The sequence below is a fragment of the Leptonychotes weddellii genome, chromosome 3 (assembly GCF_054177405.1).
Source record: "Leptonychotes weddellii isolate Sample4059 chromosome 3, ASM5417740v2, whole genome shotgun sequence".
In the NCBI taxonomy this organism is placed as follows: Eukaryota; Metazoa; Chordata; class Mammalia; order Carnivora; family Phocidae; genus Leptonychotes; species Leptonychotes weddellii.
Window position 1 is genome coordinate 18,954,319 of NC_138371.1, and position 24,933 is coordinate 18,979,251.

The 24,933-nt window shown below is 40.5% G+C and overlaps 1 protein-coding gene and 1 long non-coding RNA gene across 5 annotated transcripts in view; both read right to left on the reverse strand.

Moving 5' to 3' along the window:
* Nucleotides 1-949: 949 nt before the first annotated feature.
* The window catches only part of XRCC5 (X-ray repair cross complementing 5), a 78,384-nt gene continuing 54,400 nt past the window's right edge, over nt 950-24,933 (reverse strand). The window contains exons 17-18 of one of the 4 annotated variants that reach the window (XM_081813653.1): nt 2,761-2,870; nt 950-1,111 (exon numbers count right to left, since the gene is read on the reverse strand). In XM_081813653.1, the coding sequence (XP_081669779.1) occupies nt 965-1,111; nt 2,761-2,870 (257 nt within the window). In that variant the 3' untranslated portion in view covers nt 950-964. The other 3 variants (XM_081813655.1, XM_081813654.1, XM_081813656.1) reach the window with 3 other exon arrangements.
* Nucleotides 5,984-8,194, reverse strand: LOC145720470 (uncharacterized). The gene is made up of 2 exons (XR_014143394.1): nt 7,952-8,194; nt 5,984-7,888 (listed from the first exon to the last, which is right to left on the reverse strand). It is a non-coding gene; the product is annotated as an uncharacterized LOC145720470 (long non-coding RNA).

The window sequence follows — 24,933 nt, forward strand, 5'->3', positions numbered from 1 at the left end:
AAGATTTTATTTATTTATTTGAGAGAGAGAGAATGAGAGACAGAGAGCATGAGAGGGAGGAGGGTCAGAGGGAGAAGCAGACTCCCTGCCGAGCAGGGAGCCCGATGCGGGACTCGATCCTGGGACTCCAGGATCATGACCTGAGCCGAAGGCAGTCGCTTAACCAACTGAGCCACCCAGGCGCCCCAAGAGGTATTTTTAATAAGTAGTATCTTATACCTGGTTCTAAAAGAAAATCAAGTCAGGTGAAAAAAAAACAGGCAAAGGGCATGAAGGAAATCCAACATCAAGCCTAACACTGAAAGAGTGTGTGTTGCCTTCTTTCTAGGTTAAGTTTGCATTGGTCACTGTGAATAAGTGAGGGAGTGGCTTTGGTGCATGAAGACGCTGGTCTGCTGATATGGAAAGCCCAAGAACATACTCATGAAAGGTAGCAGGAGGGTAAAATGTGGGTGAGGTCAGTGACAGTGCTGTGGGTCAGGCAGGACAGAAGGGTATAAGAATCTGAGAAAGTGGGCAGTCTTTGCCCACACAGGTCCTTCCAACAAACAGAAAGGTAACATCTTCGGGGTGCCTGGGTGGCTCAGTCGTTAAGTGTCTGCCTTCGGCTCAGGTCATGATCCCAGGGTCCTGGGATCAAGCCCCGCATCGGGCTCCCAGCTCAGCAGGAAGCCTGCTTCTCCCTCTCACACTCCCCTTGCTTGTGTTCCCTCTCTCGCTGTCTCTCTCTCTGTCAAATAAATAAAATCTTTAAAAAAAAAAAAAAGGTACCATCTTGGAAATGGGTCATGCTGCACAGAGTTCAAGACAGGACTTCCATGTTTATTTATTATTTATCACTTTTTATTTATGCTCATTAAGCAAGATTTTTTCGTTCACTGGATCCTGAGCATTTTCCCAAATCCACACGGAAAGTCACCAGGTTGCCACGGAACACATCATACACCATATTTTACATTTAGATTTAGAAAAAAGAGCATAAATATTTGGAGAAAATGACAGAAGACACCTTACCCTGAACGACAATTTCCCAGAAATGATTTAACTGTTTCATTTCCACTTTCTCTCGAAGGGCTTTCAGGAAATCGTTAAATCGCTGCTCTTCTGAAAACTGGGGCGGCATGTGGGGGCAGAGCAGATACAGAAACAAGTCACTCCTGGGACAAAGGGCTATATATACGAATCCACCGTTATTTATAAGAAAAATATAAAATGTCCTTCCTTTGGTAAATGGGAGATCTGGTCTGCCATTCCAAATTTCAGCTTGGTTTGCTGGGAACCAGAAATCCTTCCATCTGTGGAAGGTACACAACTGCTCAGAACCACACCGGTTTTTCGGTGCTGTGCTTTTTAACCTTCAATACAGACAAAGTCAAACAAAAATAGAAGAGTTTCATGAATGCTCAATATGCCCATCACCCAGCTTCAACACCTGTCAACTCAGCCAGTCTTGCCCCGCGTATACCCCAATCTTCTCCCACAACCCTGGGACTGTTTGGAAGCAAACATCAAGCATGTTACATCATCTATAAATATTCCGGTATGCAGTATCTAAAATCTAAAAAGAGAGGGACTTTTTAAAAAATACCAAAAAATTAGTAGTAATTCCTTAATAGGAGTAAATGGCCAGTCAGTATTTACATTTTCCCAATTATAAAACCCTTTTTCTTTTTCGTGTGTGTGTGTGTGTTGTACAGTTTTGCAGTTAGAAAAGGTCTCTACATTAAGGGTGGCTGGTATGTCTCTAGAGTCTCTTTTGATGCTCTTCCATCTCTCCCTTGCTTTTTAAAAATTTTTTATTTTAAGAAATCAAGTGACCTGGTACTTTAAAGGACAGCTGACGACAACAGGGCACTGAAGTATAACTGGGCACTCCGTCTAGCTGGGGGCAGTGCTAAAAAAGCAATATACTTTCACTACCTTTTCCCACCTTACCAGATCCTTCTTCACCTGGGGCATCCTTAGTCTTATATTGACTCTGCCCATATTTTGTCTTTTACTTATAGGGCATTTGGATCGTCTACTTCTACCCTAATTTTAACAATTTTCCCATTTTCTTATCATTCTTTGTAAGAACCTAAACAATTCAAGAATTAATTTGTTCACTCACTCAGCCAATATTTAATAAGCACCCGCATGAGAACATATACTACAACTGTGCCTACTTTAAAAATATACTTTCTAATTTAAACTTGCTCACTCTTGCCTAGAGTTTATGTATAAAAGCCTAGAAATAATTTGGAAGATTTTCAGTGTTTTCTCAAAATTCCTAATAAAACAAACACAAAACCTACACAAAAAGTGGGGTGTGGTGCTGAGTAATTAATTTTCAGTGTTAATTTTTCCTGGCATTCCAGATCCCTACTCTCGTCTTCATAAAATCCTTCTCAATAATTACACCAACACATATTTTCCACCAATTTCTTTAAAATAACTTAGCTGGTCCTTTAATGAGTGGGTCACCAGAGGTTACAATGGAAATTTCCCTGGTTTCCTAAATAGGAATCATGCAGCCAGGGCTATAATGTAATAAAACACTAACTCCCAGGGACGAAGCATCCCATTCATCCCACCCATCTTCATGCCCCCTCAGAAACGACAGTGATAGTAAAAAGACTTAGTCATTTTGGCATCTCTTGGCAAACACGGCTACTCAGGGTGAGAACAACGGTTTCCAAAGCCTGTGCTCACTTGTGGGGTGCTGTATGTCTCCCCTGTGATGGTGGCTAGGAAGAGGAAGACAGACTAGGAGAACATTACCTGAATGGCTTCTTCCCGGAAGACTGTGATGCAGTCCATGCTCTTCATAAAATACGGCGTTTCATTGGTATCCAGAAACTGTTCAATGTGATTTATTAGCTGGCCACTTGCTAGAACATAAGACAACAAATTTATTTTCCTTGTTCTGAGTGACGTTGGTTAGAGAGAGTACATGCTTTGTGTGCCTGTCAGTATGTATTATGGTTCAAGAGCCTCATGGTCAGTATGCACAAAAGCTATTCTTCTTTGAGAAGGGGCGGATGGGAAGGGCAGGTGAGATGCAAAATGCTGATTCCGAAAGTCTGTATTTGAAAAGTTTGGGAATACTTACTGATATCTGTCAAGAAATAAAATTTAATTTCTACAATGCTTAGAATTATAGCTAAGTGTTCCTTAGGGGACTAACACTAAATGGTTTTTTAAAAAGTTGTGGTTCCTTTTTGTTTTCCCCCAGAATTTAGGGGCCATTTGGGTAATTCCAAACTGTCTTTCCTGATATAGTCACAGAAAATAGATCCTCTAGTCCCTCCCCTAATCCTACTCATGATAAACATCAAACAGTGCCAGACAGAGAAGAGTAATGAGCCAGGGACACCCCATCTTCTATCAATCACAGGTCAAATTAGAAAAGATCAGCCTTTGTCTTAATTTAATATAAATATCCCTTTAGAATGAGGAATCATTGCTACATATCTTCTGCCCTTGAACCTGAATATTCTCTCTGTTGCTCAGTAGTCTACAAGCCATGAACACTTAATAAACAATAACTCAGCAATGTCATAAATTCTACAGAAAGAGGAAATACATTATTAATGTTATTGTTTCTAAGACAGGCTGCAACTTGAGGCTGCCTAACAAACAAATATTTTTCAGTGAGGAAAAGAGAAACAAAGTCATCAGGGAATATAAGTCACTGAGCAGATTGAAACTGACCCTTATGACTGGTATAGAACAAACCAAGGAGATGTACACATTCATGGCATAAAGGCTCAGTCTTACTTGTGCCCTGAAACCACTCACTCGCTGGCTGGGAGGGCAATTTATGCTGAACGGTCAAGGTGCGGCCACAATCATGGCCTCGTCTGAGCATCGTAATAGTTATGAATGGGTACGTGCACAGTACTAATGAGACTACTTTCAAGGCTTGCCTATAAAGGCTCGAGGCCACTAACTTAATCACAATGACCTGGGCACTGCTCAATGCCTTATGAAAGACATCAAATTCAGTGCCATCAACTTAGGTCCTAAGAATCCTATAGCTTATGGAAAGGACAAAGCAGGGTGACAAACCTGGTGGACAAACCTGGGTGGCTCAGTCAGTTGAGCACCCGACTCTTGATTTCAGCTCTGGCCATGGTCTCAGGGTTGTGAAATCAGCCCTATGTTGGGCTCCGCGCTCAGCAGGGAGTCTGCTTGGGATTCTCTCTCTCCCCCTGCCCCTCCCCCCACTCGCATGCACTCTCTAAATAAATAAAATCTTTAAAAAAAACTGGACAAAGTGTTTCCTAATATAATCATTTTGCAGCAAGAGAAAAATATCCCCAGTAACTATTTCGTCTCTTCCACCAACTAGGAGATTATGATCTCCATTATAATAAAGTACTTAGCAAACTTGAGGGATTAAAGAAACACTTCCTTGCAATTTCTGAAATCTTTACCAATGTATCCTGCAGTGGTGAATTAACACCCAACAATACAAAGGAGAGAAGGGATGTTTGGATGGGTCTTTTTAAACAAGGTAAACAACACAGCCCTGATTAGTAGGCAGAGTGGAAAACCAACAAGCAGCTCAAAGCAAGAGAAGCTATCTATCAGCTTGGAGCGGTGAAGTGACAGAGGGTTTGACGGTGCTCCTCCAGCACTTACAGCAGCCTGCTTGCTCAGAAGAGACCCACAGAAAGTCACTCAGAATTACATATCTAGCCACAAGTAAGAGCCTTCACAGGCTATGGGTAGTAATCCCAGAGACTTAGCGTTCCTCCTTTCTTTTGAAATGAGAACCAGGGACCTTAGTGAGCTATAATGTAAATGTTTCTCTTTATGCAGTGAATATTTTCCTTACTTTGACCTAGTATGTATTTACTGTGTAACTGTTACAGGGAAGACCCTGGAGTGTGTTCTGTGGAAGACATGAAGTTGAAGATAAAGTCCTTGCCTTTGAGGAGTTTACAACCCACAAGGGGATATAACACACACACAAAAGGAATAATAGGAGGTAAATGTGAAGAGGACCATGACTGGTATGGAAATATATCAGCTGATGTGAATTTTTAAAAATCTCTGGTGACTGATTATAAGACATTTTCATTAATTAACATGGCTTTTTTGCTGGGCAATGAAAAACAGAATTTGGCCATCATAGAGCAGAAAACAGAATGAGCAAAAGTATAAAGAAGAGAGGTGGGAAAGGACAGGGTATGTCTGAAGAGACGCAAATGGAGTCCAGACAGGAGGAGGGGAAGGAGGAGGAAGAATCAGCTAGGGGAGAGGTGGGTGGTCCAAGAAGACAACAGTCTGTGTGAGGGTCCTGAGGCAGGATGGAGCTTGGCTCCAGAGCAACTGCAGGGGAGAAGGGTTGAAGACCAAGCCTTTAAGGAACTGCAACATTTAGAGCTCATGGAGGGAAAACAGAGTTGACAAAGGAGCTAAGGAGTGTTGAGGGAGACACACGAAAACCAGGAGGGTACGGCGCCAAAGATGCTGAGATTAAAGAGGAGAGCTGTCTGCTGTGTCCAAACTATGACATAAAGACTGCAAAAAAAAGAGTATAAAAAGCACAAGGGATTAGGTACTGAAGCTTAGGGAGTCCTTAAACCCGGGAGCCCATATATCAACTAAATAGGGACTGAACTGCTTTGCAAAAAAACAGTTCCCTGACCCATTTTATTTTGACATATGATGGTGCACATGCGTGCACACACACACAGTTGCCATCCTACAGGCAAAAGCAGAAGTCAATAATCCATTTGTAGTAATGATACAGGAAAGAAGGGATATAAAAAAAAGGAAGCAGGAGTCTCAACATCTACTTTCTACTGAAGAATGAAGTTCTTATGTATTTGTGGGCCTATTTGGATTGAGTTTTCTTACATGTTAGACTGTCTTTTCCTCCAGGAAGTTCAGGAACACAGGGAGATAAACATATCCACACTTGCAATAAATCCAATGAATACGAAGAACCAGATTTTGCCCTTCCAGGAATCATCAGTTACATGGCCTGTGCATTTGGCCCATGATTCTGAATTCTGTCGGTCTATCCAGACTATTTTGCAGTTCACTGACTATCATGAACCATTTAACACCAGCAAATAGCTGTGATGGATGATGCTTTAATATACTGAATATCACAATGGGATGTGGACAAGACTTCCCTTCCAAAGTCTGGTGGCATTTCATGTTTTCCTGACATTTTTAATAAAAGTAAAATGCAGAAATGGCAGACAAAAATAATATTCTACTTTGGCTTGATGATGCTTTTGAAGCCCCCAACCTCCCCACCCCACATAAAGGAAATGCTGATCATCAGGGTGCTTGTCTCCGCTTCCACATCAATTATAGGGTATGGAATGGCCTGTCAGTCTTCATACTCAGTAAATCACAGTGCCAATTATAATTCACCAAAATGCTTTTCAGAATTAGTCAGAGGCTCAATAATACTCATTAGTAGCTAATATAAAAGATGGCCATTGAAAGAGCCATCCATCTTAGGCAAGGGTCGTCATTTATTTCAAGGAGTCAAAATCAAAATGGTCTAAATTTTGAGGTTTTAAATATGGGCATTATATATTAGCCCAGCATCTTACATATATATAGATTGTTGATACACAAAATCAGTCTCAATAATATTTTAGTGTTAACACTAAAAATGCAACCCAGATACAAAAGTTTTATGTATGGGGAAAATGGCAGAGTTTTTTTGTTTAATCTGAAATGTATGTTCTCCCTCTCTAGAGAAAATATTCACCACCACCCAAAATCCCAGAAAATGAATCACCTCTCTTCTTCACAGGGGCCAAAACACCCGGGGCCATGTGCTTGTCAGCTTCTAACGTGACATTTGTTTACTACCTCTGTTCTCTGCAAAGATGTTTCCAACAGAATGAAAGGAAGTCATGTATTGTGGGTTTTTTCCCCTTCATTGGACAGAGCCCAAACAGCAGTAGGTTCGCTCATCTGTCACACATTATATATAAAGGGCTGTAAAACCATCTCAAATGATTTTGCTGAACCCAGGCATCATTCAGGACATTTCCCAATTTAATCCTTCTCACTATCTCAATGCCTCCTATGAACTGTACTTATTGAAGGGGTGCACATTTTACAGAAGTCGGCAGTTAAATTATTTTTAAATGTTAAGAACAGATTTACACAATGACAGTGGCATCTTCATCAAACAAACTTAAAAAGTGATGATATAAATTAAGCACTTAAATAAGTATATGGTCAGGTCAGTAATTAAAGAGAGTAAAATAACAGTATTTATCGGCAAACAAAACTCAAAGCAAGTAGTCCAGTCTGCCACCAATTAAATGCACATGTAAATACAATCACCATTTTAAGCCAGAAACTTACAAGAAACATTTGCCTGATAAGAAAATGAGTCTGTGTTTTAATATAGGCAACTAGAACAGAAACAGATCGCCAACAGGCTTATGGCTCTTTCCTCCAGGATAAAAACTGGTCATCGTGGGTAGAGGCTGTGTATCTACCAGCCAGGGTCCAACCAGAAGAAGAGAAATCACTCTGACAAAGGAAGTGCGATGCAGGCAACTGTTACACAGGTGCGGAGGGCTGTAAAGCCAACTGAAAATGGTGCTGTAACCCAGAGATTAGGAACAGCAAGAAGCCCTCAGCACCCCTTCGCAGTGCAGGGGGACGGGGAGAAAAGAGAAGAGAGAGGTAGAGCAACTAGAGCTCAGGGGCCTGTCCGGTGGGATCTGAAGCCATGGAGGACTGGAGATGCTGCCTAACAGAGAGGGAGGAAGAAATACCCCGGCTTCTCCCTCCCTCCTTGCCTCCTACCAATTTCCCACCAGGGTCTCCTGTTGGCTGAACCCTGTAGGAAGCCAGTTGTCATGGGAGGCTGCGAAATACAACCTGCAGGGGCTGGCTCTGTCCCGTCCCCACCCTCCACCCAGATCTGGTACACACATGGGAGGGGCGAGGAGTGGGTCTAGGGGCCATTCCACACAGTGTTACTATGAACCCAGAGAGGTGGATGCCCCATTTTATGCACTGGATAGATCCTGGAGACACAAAATTAACAAAGTATTCTTTAAATAATAAAGGAAGATAAGGGGCGCCTGGGTGGCTCAGTCGTTAAGCGTCTGCCTTCGGCTCAGGTCATGATCCCGGGGTCCTGGGATCGAGCCCCACATCGGGATCCCTGCTCAGTGGGAGGCCTGCTTCTCCCTCTCCCACTCCCCCTGCTTGTGTTCCCTCTTTCGCTGTGTCTCTCTCTGTCAAATAAATGGATAAAATCTTTAAAAAAAAATAAATAAAAGAAGATAAAATGTACAGGTTTTTTTCTTTCCTTCTTTCTAGTGAGAGAGAATACAATGAAATTCAATAGAAAGTTATTGAAAAGGTTCATAAGCATTTGTTTAAAGCTTTTCCTAGCCAATTTTGTATGTGTGTATATATATAAAAATTATATATAAATTAAATAAATAAATATATATATATGTGTGTGTGTGTATATATATGTATATATATATGACTGAGCCTGGGTGGCTCAGTCGGCTAAGCGTCTGCCTTCGGCTTGGGTCATGATCCCAGGATCCTGGGACTGAGTCCTGTGTTGGGCTCCCTGCTCAGTGGGGAGTCTGCTTCTCCCTCTCCCTCCACCCTCCTGCCCTCACTCATGCTCTCTTTCTCTCATGCACTCTAATAAATAAAATCTTCAAAAATACATATATTTAAAGCATACTTCTACAAAACCAGAATCACGTAAAAAAAAAAAAGAGAGACATAGATTTCACGTCTACTTGAAACATCTTTAGAGCTACATACATCTCCCTTTCCTTCAGGTCTAATCTTGTGAAACCCAGCACATGGCGGTCACACACCTGTGTGGACCACGATGACAAACCAGAAGAACCAGAAGTGACTGAACCCTTTCACAGAAGTCAAAGGATCTTCTGAAGATTGAAGTACAAAAAAAGGTATCCTAAATATTTTCTTCTTCATGACAAAAGATATGCTGACTTATTTCTTAAATGTCCTTTCTGCTCCTATTTCCAAAAGAGGCTGGATCTAAGATCCCAGGCAGAATCTGCCCTCAATGTTTGTGCTCCTGGTCTAGCACGTCTGGTATTCCTGGTTTTAGTTTTGTGGTCTTCAACGAAATATTTTTGTTGGGGAGAAAGAAATCACCGGGTGGCAACAAAAGAAACTGAGAATTAGGAAAAAAAGATAAACTTTACAAACCTGAAAATGATGTGCAAATGTCTTATTTTGAAGCAGCTGGACTGTGAAACAGACATAGCTCTGTCCTGCTCTTTGCCTCTGCCCTGATCTTCCCCCTTTTAGAAGCTGTTCTGCGAGACAATTTGCCCCAGAATTCCCCACTGAGCAGACAGAGTTGCCCACCTCCCTTCTGAGAAGAGAAACAGTCCGTGGTCCTGACACAGAGACCACCATAGCCAGAGTATCATGCGTGACCAGTGGCACAAGAAACTGAATGAAGGCATATAAAATGCTGACCACTCAACAATATAGATACAGCCTTGGCTGTTTTATTATTATTTTCTTACCAATAACTAAAAAACTCAATTAAAGCCTCACCATTTAAGCTCCACAAGTTCAGTCACAGACCATTTTTTCATGCTTAACGATTTTCTCATTAAATGCAGTAATTTCTTACAAATTGCACTAATAAAAGTAAGTCTTGCTGGGTGTTCTCCCCCCCTTTTAAATGCTGCCTTTTCATTGATGTGTTAAATTAAAACCCCAGGCACAAGGAGCAGGGTAAATGCAAAGTCTTTATTGTCAGAATCCATTCCTGCAGACTCTTAAGATCTCGCTAGTTTTATTTTTGTTTTTATTTGAGCTGTGAGTCCTACTTTATAACCACAGGACGGTCTCTTGGTCTTAGCTCACTCTAGAAAAAAGGTGATAGTGCGAGCTAATGAGAAACTATAAAAATGGCATCCAGCAAGCCCACTAGTGGTAAGCTCATTTTATGTAAGAGAACATTACAACAAATCTTCTTCATTCTGGATGAATAATGGTTCTCATCTTAAATAACTTGAGTGTAAGACCAGGTCTGTTCCTGAGTCAGCTGAAAATTTTAAGTCTCCCGGTCAAAGGGTGGGTTCTATGGCATTCTATGGTCTTTTTATTTTTTATTAACAACATTCAATTTAACCATTAAAGACCCATTGAACATGTCCCACAAAACCTGAAGGTTATCCATGAATATTTACAGATTTACAGGGCATACAGCAGTTTGCTAAAGACCAAAGAACATCCATTTTTTTGTTTTTTGTTTTTAGTATAACTAATTTCCCCAATTCCAGGAGGGAGTGCACTTAAAGTCCAAAATTGGGACATGATGCTAACATAAGAAAGAAGCTAAAGGAAGACTTTTTCATCAAATGAAGTGACTTCTTTGGCTCCTTTGTGTAACGTATATGCCATATGCTTGGAAGTATGTGTTGGGTGTGGGGCTAGGGAGTAGAGAGAGAGGGTCTCCACAATTTTCTAACTCTAAAACTTGGTGAAGCTTCCTAAAATAAAAGTGCTATAGAAGAATTAATAACCTTACCATGTAGACATGATCCCATTCCAGATGGGCAGTAGGAGGGAGGCAGAATGCAAGATGACAGTGTTTGGTACTGTAGCAATTTTACAGTATCTGTCTAGCTTCATAGCAGAGTGGATGTCATCAACCTAATGCAGGAAGTAAGCAGAAGGAACCAAGTAGCCATAGTAACAGTGCAGCCAAGAGGAAACACTCTGGAACAGGAGACCAATCTGGCAATGGGATCCAATTAAAAGTTGGTAATTGAATGGAATTGAAATTCATGTATCAGTTGAAGAGATATAGTGAGTGGTGAGTCAGGCTCCACAGAAAGGAGAAGCAGGCGGCCACTGCTTGAATGTGCTTTTATGGACGATGGGGGCGGGGTGGTGGCACAGTGTCCTACGATACCCTAAGAATCTGAGTCACTCTTTTTTAATTTTATTTTATTATGTTATGTTAATCACCATACAGTACATCATTAGTTTTTGATGGAATCTGAGTCACTCTTAAAAGGACATATCAAGTACCAGAAAATTTAAAACAACTATGTTTCATGTGGTAAATCTTCCTAAAAATTGATAAATAATGATGCCCTGTGTTTATATGGCATCTTTCCTTCAGATCCTTTTTTTTCTTTCATTTTTTCCCTTTTTTGATTTTGTGAAGAAAGTTGTATAATATTTTAGAGCTCAAAATATTGAGATATTATTTTTCTCCACTTCTTCGATGGGGCTAAGATTTATGAATTGATCCAAAGAACCTGAGAGTTAATTCTGCTGTAATTCAAAAATTCAAATTGTTATTATTCTCAAGCACTGCTCCCTTGAAGTCAACAATGGAAACAAAAAAATTACTTAGCAGTACTCGGCAAACATAAAAACAGATGGAGGTTATCTGTTCCAGTGATGGTGGACTAACAGCAGCCATCTTGACAATGTATCACACTACAATAAAACTACTACTAGGCGCAGGTATCCCAGGATACCCTGGCTGTTAAATCACAAGCACCTCTTTAGAGCGGGATTTGGGGGTGAGAAAAAAGAATGGGCATTCTTTGTGGAAGGAACATCATGAGCAAATATACAGAGGCAGGCAAGCCAATGTTACAAGGGTATTAGCAGGAATAGCGATTGGTCTGAGTACAGAGTTCATAGAGGGGGCCTGTAGAAGATGGGTCTGCAATGGCAGAGAGGGTTGTGGAAAGCCTTGAAATGGGGGACTAATTTCAAAGACATGGGGAGTGATTAAAAAGGGCTGACCCTTAATCAAATCTGTGCTATAAGAAGCTAAATCTGGGGGCACCTGCCTGGCTCAGTCAATGGAGCATGGAACTCTTGATCTCAGGGTTTTAAGTTCGTTGGGTGTAGAGATTAATTAAAAAAAAAAAAAAGGAAAGCTAAATCTGTACCAACATATGGGATGAACAAGAAGAACTTTGAGGATAATTAATATAGGATGCTATGACTGTCCAATGGTGAAGTAATGAAAACTTGAATTAGGATACTGGTGTTAGGACGGAAAGGAAGAGACAGATCCAGAAAATGATGGGAAATTAGGAGAGAATTATAAATGGGTACAAAGTGGTCAGAAATGCTCATCAACAGTCAACTCAAGAAGCAAAACAACAACAGCATCAAAAAACCCTTCTTTCTGGGGAAAGTCCTATTAGCACCAGGATATCCTTAGGCTGTTGCATCACTTGGGATACTTTTCTTTGGGCTTTCCTGTCCAGCCTTTTAATGGTTCAGGTTATGCAAGGCTAGTCTATGAATTCTTCCCCAAATTGGTCACCCACCTGCATTTGCACCCATACTGCCTTGTGTCCTACTGCCTTGGATGAACTATTTGTGCATCTAAGTGACCCTTTCCACCGGTGCCCTAGACACCACACCTCTCCCCTTCTCAAAGATCTCATCCAGTCTCATGCCTTCAGAGAACATCTCTAGGTGACTTTTCCCAGATTTATATTTAGAACCCAGACCTCTTGCCTGAAGTCCAGACCTGCATAACCAGCTTAGCATGTCTCTGTCCTCTCAGTAAAAACCAATTCCTTCCAGTCGCTCAGGCCAAAAAACAGGAGTCATCCCTGACTCGTTTCTTTTTCTCACACCCTACATTCAAATAGTCGGTAAAATCTGCCAATTCTTTTAAAGCATGTCAAGAATCTGACCTCTTCTCACTTTCTCTCACTTGCATTACTACAGTAGCCTTCTAACTCATCTGCCTACTTCAACCTTGCCCATTCTCAACATGGTGGCCAGGGCACTTTGAAAACATAAGTCAATCAGATCAACCTCTACTTAGAATTCCTCAGCGGTTTCCCATTTCACTCAGAGTAGAAGCAGGAGGTCTAGGAGGCCCTATGTGATATGTACCCCAGCTACCCCTCTGATCTCATCTCCTACTTCTTTCCTTCAGCCACAATGGCCTCCCTGATGCTCCTTAATGAAGTCAAATGCTCTGCTTCAGGAGAACATACTTTCTCCCTCTGTCTGAAACGTTCTCCCCAGAGATACCCACCAGGTTCTCTCCTCCACCTTCCTCAATTCTCTGTTCAAATGATACCCCAAAAGTGAGCCTTCCTTGATCCTCTATAAAATCATAAGCCCATCTCACCCCAGCACTCACTATCCCATTATCCTGTTTTAATTTTTTCTCTAGTGCTATCATGATTTGAATACCATTCTCTGAAAATTCATGTCCTTTCCAAAACCTCAGAATATGACCTTATGTGGAAATAGGGTCCTTGCCGATATAATCAAATTAAGATGAGGTCATAAGAATAGGCCCTAATCTGACTGGTGTCCTTATAAGAAGAGGGAAATTTAGGGCATCTGGGTGACTCAGTCAGTTAAGCGTCTGCCTTTGGCTCAGGACATGATCCTGAGGGAGTCCGGGGATTGAGCCCTATGTCGGGCTCCCTGCTCAGTGGGGAGTCTGCTTCTCCCTCTCCCTCTGCACCTCCCCCGGCTCATGCTCTCTCTCTCTCTCCCTCCCTCATATAAATAAAATCTTTAAAAAAAAAAAAAAAAAAGAGGGAAATTTGGACACATACTGTGAGAGAGCTCCCTGTGAAGAGGAGTAGAGACCAGAGTGGTGTGTCTACAAGCTAAGGACCACCAAGGACTGTCAGCTGTCACCACGAGCTAGGAGAGGGGCATGGAACAGATTCCCCTCAGAGTCCTCATATGGAACCAACCTTCCTGAAACCTCCACTTTGGAATTCTAGTTGCCAGAACTGTGAGGAAATAAACTTCTATAGTTTTAAGCCAGCCCCTCTATGGTACTTTGTTACAAAACCCTTGGAAACAAACACAAGTCCTTACCACCATTTGACATTTATTTTCTTATTTGTTTACTGTCTGTGTTTCGCTACCGTGACTAGCACATAGTAGGATGCTCCATCATTTGCTAAATGGATGAACGAATGGCCTAAACGTCACTGATTTACTGTGGGAAACAGAACGCCACAACGACCACCGGTGCATGTTCGTTCAGACTCCAAGATCTCTGAGAAAACTCGGATTGCAGGGTTAAAAATAACGCGAAAGGATCAGAGTGAAATGCCCTTGGGATGTGTGTGGTCTGTTCTAAAGTACACAACAGAATATGTTTTGTAGATAGGAAGCCAGCTGTAAAGAGCACACTGTGCACTCCCCTCTTTGTTCCTTTATTCTCTTTTAAAGATTCTTATGTGCTTGACTCATCCTGGGTATGTGGAGGAATGTGCCTTACTACGCCCCTGCTGTAAATCATTATAGATCTATATCGCTGTAAAAGGTATATAAGAGTATGGAAAATAAACCTCAGCACCTTGGGCTGTTTGCCTGGGGTCCCCTGTGCCTCGCTATACTGTCGTCTCTTTTTCTCAGTTCCTTCGCCGCCCCAGGTCCCCGACTCTCTGAGGTCGACAATTTACTCCTGCAAAACCTCTAAAGAATGGAAGAGGTCTTCTTGAATTCCTTCAATTTAAACCCACACACTGCATTTTTAGAACTGGTATCACTAAGGGGAATGGATAGTCTAGAACTTTTTTATCACCACCCTTCAAGTTAGTTTTACAGAGATGGAGATGGCGAAAATAAAGCTCTATGGAAGGGGGAAATACATAGACAAAGGGAAATGGGCTGTGTAAGAAAGAGATGTGTGCAGGCATGTGTGGAGAACATACCACTTCTTTTTTTTTTAATGGGGACGAGGGGCAGGGGCAGAGGGAGAATCTTAAGCAGGCTCCATACCCAGGGCTCGAGCTCACAGCCCTGAAATCATGACCTCAGCCAAGATCAAGAGTCGGATGCTTAACCAACTGAGTCACCCAGGTGCCCCAAAGATACCATGTCCAATGCTGTCCTATGTGCACATAGTCATCTTTCTGTTGTCACTTACTATGACTTAGCTCCATCCCACTTTGCTGTATGCTCTTTTTTCTTCTCTTAGATCACATTGATTGAGCCCACTGGGAATTGGGGGGGTAGTGGGGGAGTATTTTCCAAAATGTATTGTCTATGGCTATAACACCAATTTACCACACCCTAAAATATTAACCATCTTGACTACAACACAGCGTTAACAGGGATTAACAGGGTTACTCCTAAGAGGAGACAGTGAAAAAGCAAGATAAAATGTGAGTTTGGGGAGGGACTGGAAGAGATGGGGACAATGAAGGAGGAGACTTCCTTTTCTTAACTTTTATGTACTACTCTATTATTATTTGATTTTTTTCCAGTGAGCATGCACTTATTTTTTAATGAGGAGAAGTCTAGGGAGCAATAAACAATTGTTTCTATTTCTAGTGAGCCTTAAATGGGTAGACATTTTTCATAGGTTGGCATTTACTGATGAGGAAACTCAGAATACTTCTATTTCATGATCCTTTCATTTCTTTTTTATTTTTTGCACCATCTACTTTTTTCTTTCTGTTTATTACTCATATACTTAAAGGGCTGTATTAAAAAGGACCTTCAAATTATTTAAGTTTACCCACTGTGCTCAGGAAAGACTACCAATGTGAACCGGATTTGCTACAGGCAAATCTTATCTCTGGTTTATATATTCAACGCCTCCCTCTCATCCTGTACATTTAAAATTTCAATGTATAAGTCTTGTTGGCTTCATTACAGTCCATCTAAGAGTAATTAGAAATGGGGATAATTACGGGATAATCCAACCTTAATTATTCCATATATTTTCTTCTCAATGTATGAGACAAATAATGAATCAAACAAAATAAACCCATGCTAGAGAAAATGGCACAAAAGAAGAAACAAATGAAAGGAGGGAATAATGAATCTATAAACTTTCCAAATCTATAAGCACTGACCTAAGACTTATGTACTAAAATACCTATTGTCAGGGCACGTGGGTGGCGCAGTCGACTCTTGGTTTTGTCTCAGGTCTTGATCTCAGGGTTGTGAGACTGAGTCCCGTATTGGGCTCTGTGCTCAGCAGGGAGTCGGCTGGAGATTCTCTCCCTCTCTCTCTCTGCCCCTCCCTCCACTAGTGCTTTCTCTTTTTCTCTCTCTCCCTCTCTAATAAATCTTTTTTAAAAAAATACCTATTTATCACTAAATTGTAAATTGACTTTCATTACTTACAACTAATCATCTCTTGTGCTCCAACAAGTTCCCGAATCTACACAAATTTTCCTGTACTGGTCATTCACTAAAGTAAATGAATTCCTCTCATGAAGCAGAGGATTATGAAACACAAACATAATCTTGTGATACATGTATCTAAGTTTAAAAAAATTTTTTTACTGGTACTCTGCAGAGATTCACTTGGGTCTCCAGATTTTTGTTTAGCTAGGGTTAGGCAAAAATTATAAAGGTCTCACCAGTCCACAAGGTCTCAAGGGGAATAACTTTCAATACTCAAAATATCATGGAGAATGACTAGACAAAAAATCAACAAGGATATAGATTTGAACAAACTATCATCTAAATGACCTGACATTTGCAGAACCTTCGACCTAATGACAGCAGAATATACATTATTTTAAAGGGCATATGGAACATTCGTCAGAACAGAGTATAGGCTAAGCCATGAAACAAGTCTCAATATATTTGGAAGGGTTGAAACCATTCAAAATATGTCTTACGACAGAATGAAGATAAAAATCAACAACATCAAGAAATTTGGGAATCTCCAGTATCTGCAAATTAAACACTCTTCTAAATAATCTAAGGGTCAAAGCAGTAATCATGACAGAAATAAGAAAGCATTTGAACTGAATGACAATAAAAAACACGATGTATCACAATTTATGGTGTGCAGCTAAAGAACTGGTTAGAGGGAAATGTATAGCTTTCAATGCCTACGTTAGAATAGAAATGAGGTTTCAAATTAATAATCTAAGCTCTACTTTAAGAAACTAGAAAAAGAGGACCAAGTTAAATCCAAAGTGAGAAGAAAGGGAGTAATAAAGACAAGAGCAGAAATCAATGAAATAAAGACAAAATAATGGAAAATCAATAAAAGCAGAAATTAGGATCTTTAAAAGATAAGCAAAACCATAAAGCTTTACTTAGCTTGACCACGAAGCAGAAATGGAAAATCTGACCAAACCTACAATATGTAAAATAACCAAGTATTAGAAAGCTTCCCACGAAGAACCCTGGCCTAGGATTCACTGGCAAATTCTATCAAATATTTTAAAAAGAAATAATATTAATCTTGAAGGGGAAGAAAGAATACTTCTCAACTCATTCTATAAGGCCTGTATTTCCCTGATATTGAAGCCAAAGATGCTGCAAGAAAGGAAAACTACAGAAAGGAATCCTTCATGGACATATACACAAAAATCCTAACAAAGTATCAGCAAAATGAATTCAGGAACATAAAGAGAAAGAATTATACATACATATATATATGTGTATATATATATCCACTGGGATTTATCTCTGCATGCAAGGCTGGTTTAACAACTGAAAATCAATGAATATAATAACATAGCATATTAACAGAAGAATCAAACCCACATTATCATTTCTATATAGAAAATGCATCAAAAAAATGCATCTGACAAAATTAAACATGCATTTGTAATAAAAACTCTCAACCAACTAGGAATGAAAAAAGAAAATCTTCAAGTCGATAAAGGGAATCTGAGAAAAACCAGAACATCATACTAATGGTAAAAGACTAAGAGCTTTCCCCTTAATCACTCTTATCATTCTATGATTGTTGGATATTCCAGTCAGTACAATCACGAAAAAGAATTTTAAGCTATACAAATTAGAAAAGAAGAAATAAAACTGCCTTTATTTACAGACAATATCATCCTGCATGTAGAAAATTCAGAGTATAGGAGCACCTGGGTGGCTCAGTCAGTTAAGTGTCTGCCTTCAGCTCAGGTCATTATCCCAGGATCCTGGGTTCGAGCCCTGTGTTGGGTTCCCTGCTTAGTGGGGAGTCTGCTTCTCCCTCTCCCTGTGCCACTCCCCCTCCTTGTGCTCTCTCTCTCTCCCTCTCTCTCTCAAATAAAATCTTAAAAAAAATTCTTAAGAAAATTCAGAGTATATAAAAACAATTAGAAGTAATAAACAAGTTTAATAAGTTTGCAGGATATAAGATCAATATACAAAAATCAATATTTCTATATACTGGCAACAAACAATCCAAAAAATAACTTAAAAAAATTCCATCCGCGATAGCATTAAAAAGAATAAAATACTCACAAAAATTTAACAAAAGAAGTGCAGGACTTGAATACTAAAAACAACAAACACTATGGAGAGAAAGTAAATAAAAGCCTAAATAAATGGAAAAATATCCTATGTTCATGGGTTAAAAAATTCAATATTGTTAAGATGGAACTCCTCCCAGGCGCCTGGGTGGCTCAGTTGGTTAAGCGACTGCCTTCGGCTCAGGTCATGATCCTGGAGTCCCAGGATCACGTCCCACATCGGGTTCCCTGCTCAGCGGGGGGGTCTGCTACTCCCTCTGACCCTCTTCCCTCTCGTGCTCTCTGTCTCTCAATCGCTCTCTCAAATAAATAAATAAAATCTTTAAAAAAAAAAAAAGATGGAACTCCTCCCTTAATTATTCTATATGCTCAATGCAATCCCCATCAACATCCCAGGGGACGTTTTTCTATAAATTGAAAAGCTGAATCTAAAATTTATATGGAAATGCAAAGGACCTAGATTAGCCAAAACAATGTTAGAAAAAAACAAAATTGAAAGACATATTATAGTATTTCAAAGCTTACTATAAAGCTAAAGTAATTAAAATAATGTATCAATGAAGAACAGACATAGGTCAATGTAAGAGAATTGAAGGGTATAGAAATAAACTCTTACACGTATGATCAGTTGATTTTCAACAAGATACCAAGGCAACTGGATGGGAAAAGGATGTGGTTTTTCCAATAAATGATGCTGGGACAACTGGTTACCCTTTGAAAAACAATGCATCTAGGATACTCACCCTCATAACCATTTACAAAAATCAACTCAATGGATTATAGACCTAAACCTATCAGAAGAAAATCTTTGAGACTTGGCTAGGCAAAGATTTCTTATGTAAGACTGCAAAATGATAATCCATAAAAGAAAAACTGATAATCTAAAAAATCAAAAGAACATTATACTTCAAAAGACACCACTGAAAAGATAAACCACAGACTGTAGAAAATATATGCAAATCATATATCTGACAAAGGACCTGTATCCAGAATATATACAGAATTCTCCACATCTAGATAAGACAATTAAATTAAGAAATGGGGAAGAGATTCGAATAGACATTTCACCAAAGAAAAAATATATGAATGGCCAATAACCATCTGAAAAAAGGTCAGCATCATTAGTATTTAAGGAACTGCAAATTAAAACCACATAGGGATGCCAACACATCCGCCATCAGAATAGCTATAATTGAAAAGACAACACAAGTGTCATCAAAGATATGGGGAAAGTGGAACCGTCATTCACTGCCAGTGAGATGTTAAACTGTAAAACTGCTTTGAAAGGAGTGTGGCGGCTTCTTAAAAAGTTAAACATAAACTTCCCAGCAATTCCACTCTCACTCAAGAAAAACAAAAAAATACAAAGACCTATAATTTTCACAGCATTATTTATAATAGCTAAAAACTGGAAACTATCCAAATATACCCATCAATTGGTGAATGGATAAACATAATGTGGCATATCCATAAAACAGAGTATTATTCAGCAATAAGAAGAAATCAATTATTCAGGACGCCTGGGTGGCTCAATCGGTTAAGCCTCTGCCTTTGGCTCAAGTCATAATCCCAGGATCCTGGGACAGAGCCCCACATCAGGCTCCCTGCTCAGCGGAGAGCCTGCTTCTCCCTCTCCCTCTGCCACTGCCCCTGCTTGTGTGCTCTCTCTCTCTCAAATAAATAAAATCTTAAAAAAAAAAAGAAATCAATTACTGATACATGCTACAACATAAACAAACTTCAAAAACTTTATGCTAAGTAAAAGAAGCCACATGCAAAAGACTGCATAATGAGTGTTCCATTTACAGAAAAGATAAATCCATAGAAACAGATGTGGTTACTTGGGGTGGTGATAGTTTGAATAGACTACAAATGGTCAGGGGGACCTTTTTTGGGTGAGAGAGAAGTTTTTAACTGGATTACGGTGATGATCATATAACTTTATAAATTTACAAAAGATCACTGAGTTGCACATAGAATTAGTGCAGAGACTTGTGGAGATCTACCACAGACAGAAAGGATGCTTCCACTATGTTTCCACGATAGAATAACTGCTAAAGCTCAGATAGCGAATTTTATCCTCAGTGCCCCAAGGAAACACTACTGGATTCCAAGGACAAGGGAACTATCAAAAAGATCACGCTCATGAGAAATGGCTCCTGACTCCAATGGCCTACAGTGGCTATCTTGAGTGTTTCAGCTGCATCTCGTTACCACTAAAAGACACAAAGAGATAAACTACAGGATTTCAGCAGTTTAATCTGACAAAGGAAATGAAAATGGGCCTGTATCAGTCAGCTCAAGCTGTCATAACAAAACACCATGGGCTAAGGAGGCTTCAGCATGAGAAATTTATTTTCTCACAGTTCTGGAGGCTGGTGCTATTATGGTCAGGTTTTGGTGAGGGCTCTCTTCCTGGCTTGCAGTCGTCACCTTCTCACTATATTCTCAGATGGCAGAGAGAAAAGAAAGATAGGAAGAGAAAAGAGAAGAAAAAGCACAAATCTAATGTCTCTTCTTATAAGGTCACCAATCCCATGAGGGCTCCACCCTCATGATCTCATCTGAACCTTATGAGCTCAAAAACAAAAAACAAAAAACAAAAAAAAAGGCTGGGATGCCCGGGTGGCTCAGTCAGTTAAGCGTCTGCCCTCGGCTCAGGTCATGATCCCAGGGTCCTGGGATCCAGCTCTGCATCAGGCTCCCCGCTCAGCGGGGGAGCCTGCTTCTCCCTCTCCCTCTGCAGCTCCCCCTGCTTGTGCGCTCTCTCTCTCTCTCTGTGAAATAAACAAATAAAATCTTTAAAAAAAAAAAAAAGTGAAAAAATTGTTTAAAAAAAATAGTTAACTCTTCTCCGTTGTCCAAAGGCATCCATGCTGACAATATTCTCAAGCCCTACTGAAACTGTGCTCCACATCTGAACAAAACTCCCTTCCCTTTTCTAGCCTAAAAAACAAGCATGCCATTTTTAAAAGTTTTATGTAGACGTGCCTAACAGACAGGACTAACTGTATCAAATTATACTTGCCACTTCTTTCTGTGTCAGCATATTTTTTGCCTTGGGCTTGCAATTTGAAAGGGGAGGGCCCAAACACTTTTATTGCATTTAAGTGGGACTCCAAGCTGTTTCTAGGCTCCTCTTAACACATTTCGGCTGATTAGTGACTATCTTAACAAAAGCCTAACATCCTTTCCTAAACATCTTAATTGGTTAAGAGCTTCTGTTGTTTGCCATGAGCAGTCACTTTAAGTCATTGATTAAAGCAGTTTGCACATCAGCACAATCTGAAATCAGTTTTCTTCTTCAACCAGCTGGGCTTAGGAAGCAATCTTGAGGACAGCCCAATTCAAGGAGAACCAAGTGCAATGCCCTGCGTGACGATCATGCACCATGCAAACAAGAGGCGCAGAATTTATAGGAGGTTGAGGGCAAGAACGGAAGTGCTGTAAGTACAACTGCTCTCTGCCTCCTAGATCGCACTCATTAGCACGCAGCGCAAGGGTGAACTCTGACAGCAAGCTGGAGAACATACCCTTCCTGGGAAGCACCTATCACTAATCCGAGTTCCCAGCAGAGCCGCCTGTGAGCACCTGCCTCGCGGCACTGTGGGCCCGGAGCATGATGGCACGCCGACGGGTCACTATGTTAAATGCGGCTTCAGACTAGACTGCTCTTCTGGGTGTTCTGACGCGGGGAAAGTGTTCATGTGAGTTCCACATTTTCAGCCAGAGGGAAAAATACCCTTTCCATGTCTAACATAAAAAGGGGGGAAAAAAAACACCCACTCAGCAGGTTTAAGGCAAGCAACCTCTGCCTGACAGGAGAGAACAAAACGCTGAGAGTGGGAACTCTGCTGTGGCAGAGTGCATCCAGACCCCCTCTAATGCTCTCAGGAAGAAATCTTCGTGCTCACTGGGAACATACCCACAGCAAACAGCCTTTTATTTTTATGCTACCAGTTGGCTCTCTTTCTTAACAGATAGCCAGGCTACATTTTACAAGAATCATACCCTGTAATTAGACATCTTCTGATCCACAGATTGACAGGAACTTGAAAGAATTTAAAAAGCTGAGTAAGAATGGATAGAAGCCTTTTAGGAGAGTTGATGAAAACCAGAAAGACTTTCAAAGTGGTTATGTGTGTATGACGGTCTTTGCTTCCGGTGTCATGTCTTTTTTCTTTCTTCTTTTTGTCTTCATTTGAAAAATCTCATTTTAATTATTTGGTTGACTAGTTTTATTATATTAAAATGTAAACTGCAGGGCAGTGCTGTGCCATTTAATGAAATGTAGGCAACCCATGAAGAAGTTTAAGCCACAAGATCCAGTGTCCTCCACACATTTGCAGTCATCAGTGGAAAGTCAACGACTCCGGGCCTCAGTCCACCCCCAAGAAGATCCATGAGTGAGACACTCGGGGTCACGGCTACATAATTACCATGTCAAATCCTAACACACCCTTTTAGCGGGTCTCCTTTACACTTCCAAAGAAACGGATTGCTGTTTCCAACTAAGACTTCTTGTCATCGATGAATGAGACATAAAATAACCCTGACAGTCAAGTTCTGGGGTTTAATAATTTAAAACCAAACAAGTCAAAAGGGAATCCAGGGAACAAGTGGCATATTGAATAAAAAATATGAAGTATGGACTAAGCCTCTAGAACCCATAATCATGTGTTTTCTCTCTTCTGACTAGATGTGTCACTGCTGTTTTGGGAAAGGACTAAGAAAGTGTGTCACACTGCTAAAAAATGACACAACTTTTATAGGGCTGAAGATGTTTACAATTTTAGTTACTGTTTGTATTTACTATCCTTCTTTCAAGACATTCAAGATATCCGACAGAACTTATTTTTCTTAAATTTACCAGCTCTGTGTAAAACAGAAAAAGGCCATATTCTTATCTTCCTACGTTTATCTGGAAAGAGCTATGATAAGTTACATAAGCCATACCCAAGATTACATAAACAGGCCCATTCTCTCACACACACACACACACACACACACACACACACACACACACAGGAAATCTCTCCTAAGTCTCAATTCTTGGGGATCCACTCTTCAGGGCTTGCCTCATGGCGGAGAGTCATATAATGCATGTAAGTAAGCTACTGTGCACCTGGGACAGTGTCATCCCATACAGAAATGGAACTGAAAAAAATGTCTATTTGGCTTTGATGAATGATGTAATTTTATCATGAACTGTTACCACGTTCCATCCTGTGTTGGTAAATTTTAAGAAACACCCTTTAAAACTGAAGGAATATTGTTTGATAATCAATGAGAATGAGGTAGATGGGAGAACAAAAGCAAAAAGGCTTGAGGATGAAAAGTGGTCCGAACAAAGTGAGACAAAACAGATTCAAGAAAAAAAAGAAAGGCCTCAGAGCCAGAAAATAAAGTGATCATCATCTAATCAGATGGGTATGTGCACACTCCTGCTCCCTGTACTTAAATCTAATGGTAAACGTCCATACCATTCTTGCCTAGGATGGCTCTTCTTGACAGATTTGTTTTTTAAACCAACCACGCTCCTGTGAACTCAACTGGGTGGAACGGAGCTCCACCACCCTACCCCTATTTGGAAGCCTAATACAGAACCTACAATCTTTCTCTTTTTTTTAAGTGACATATTTTTTTAGGATTTTATTTATTTGAGAGCGAGTGAGAGAGCATGAACAAGGGGAGGGGCAGAGGGAGAAGCAGTGAGTAGGGAGCCCTATGCGGGGGCTCAATCCCAGGACCCCGGGATCACGACCTGAGCCCAAGGCAGACGCTCAACCGACTAAGCCACCCAGGCACCCCCAGAACTTACAATCTAAGTGGCAAAACAAGGTCCAGAGAACAAAGTTACATTCCATTCTTTCTGACTCAGAAGGTCCTCAGAGAACCTGTTTTTGAGACACCAGGTACATCCAAGCTACTTGACATAATATCTCATACTTAGTGGGAACATCTCAATTTAGACTTATCTTGATCACAGGAATTATTTAGAGGGTTGAAATAATGTGGCTTTTCCTCCTCCTCTAATTTGCTGTCTTTTGACCATTTTAGCATTCTTCCTGAGTAAAAGCAGGGAAGGAGCAAGGATTTTGAAATCCATGGTGTTCCTCCAACAGCTGGTGGAGGAGGGTGTTCACATAAAGGGATAACCTGGATTCAAGGAGTCTCTGAGAACGCTGTGGACTCAGGTTCTTCCAATAACCCACAATTGCAGATAACAGATATCACGGATGAAGGCACTGATGCACTTATGAATACCGTGTGAGAGAAACAAGTCTACTTTCACCACTGAGAAATGATTATTATGCATACGGCTGTGGTCAAGAATTTTTCTCTTGTAAAACTGCAGTGAGAATGGTGGGCTGGGTAGGGAGGGCGAACGAAAGGGATCAGAAAAAGAGGAGCACCTGAGAATCAAAGACAGCTTACAGAAGCATCAGCAGCCAGAAAGAACATGTTCCCGGGGTTCAGTGTCATCTCCTCTATGCCAATAAGCTTCGGACAAGAAATATGCCTCACTGAAAACCAGAAGGTAAGAAAATGTGTAGATGCCTACTGTAGACTGCTAGTGTCAAGGGGACAGGACCGCAAAACTCTAGGTATGACTGTACTATTAAGCCAGATAGAAAGAAATTATACCCATATTTTAGTTTATAATAATAGGTAAACAGGTCAATTTCTAAGGGTAAAACAATCTTACCGTCTATTACTGATCATGCTTTTGGCAACTGAA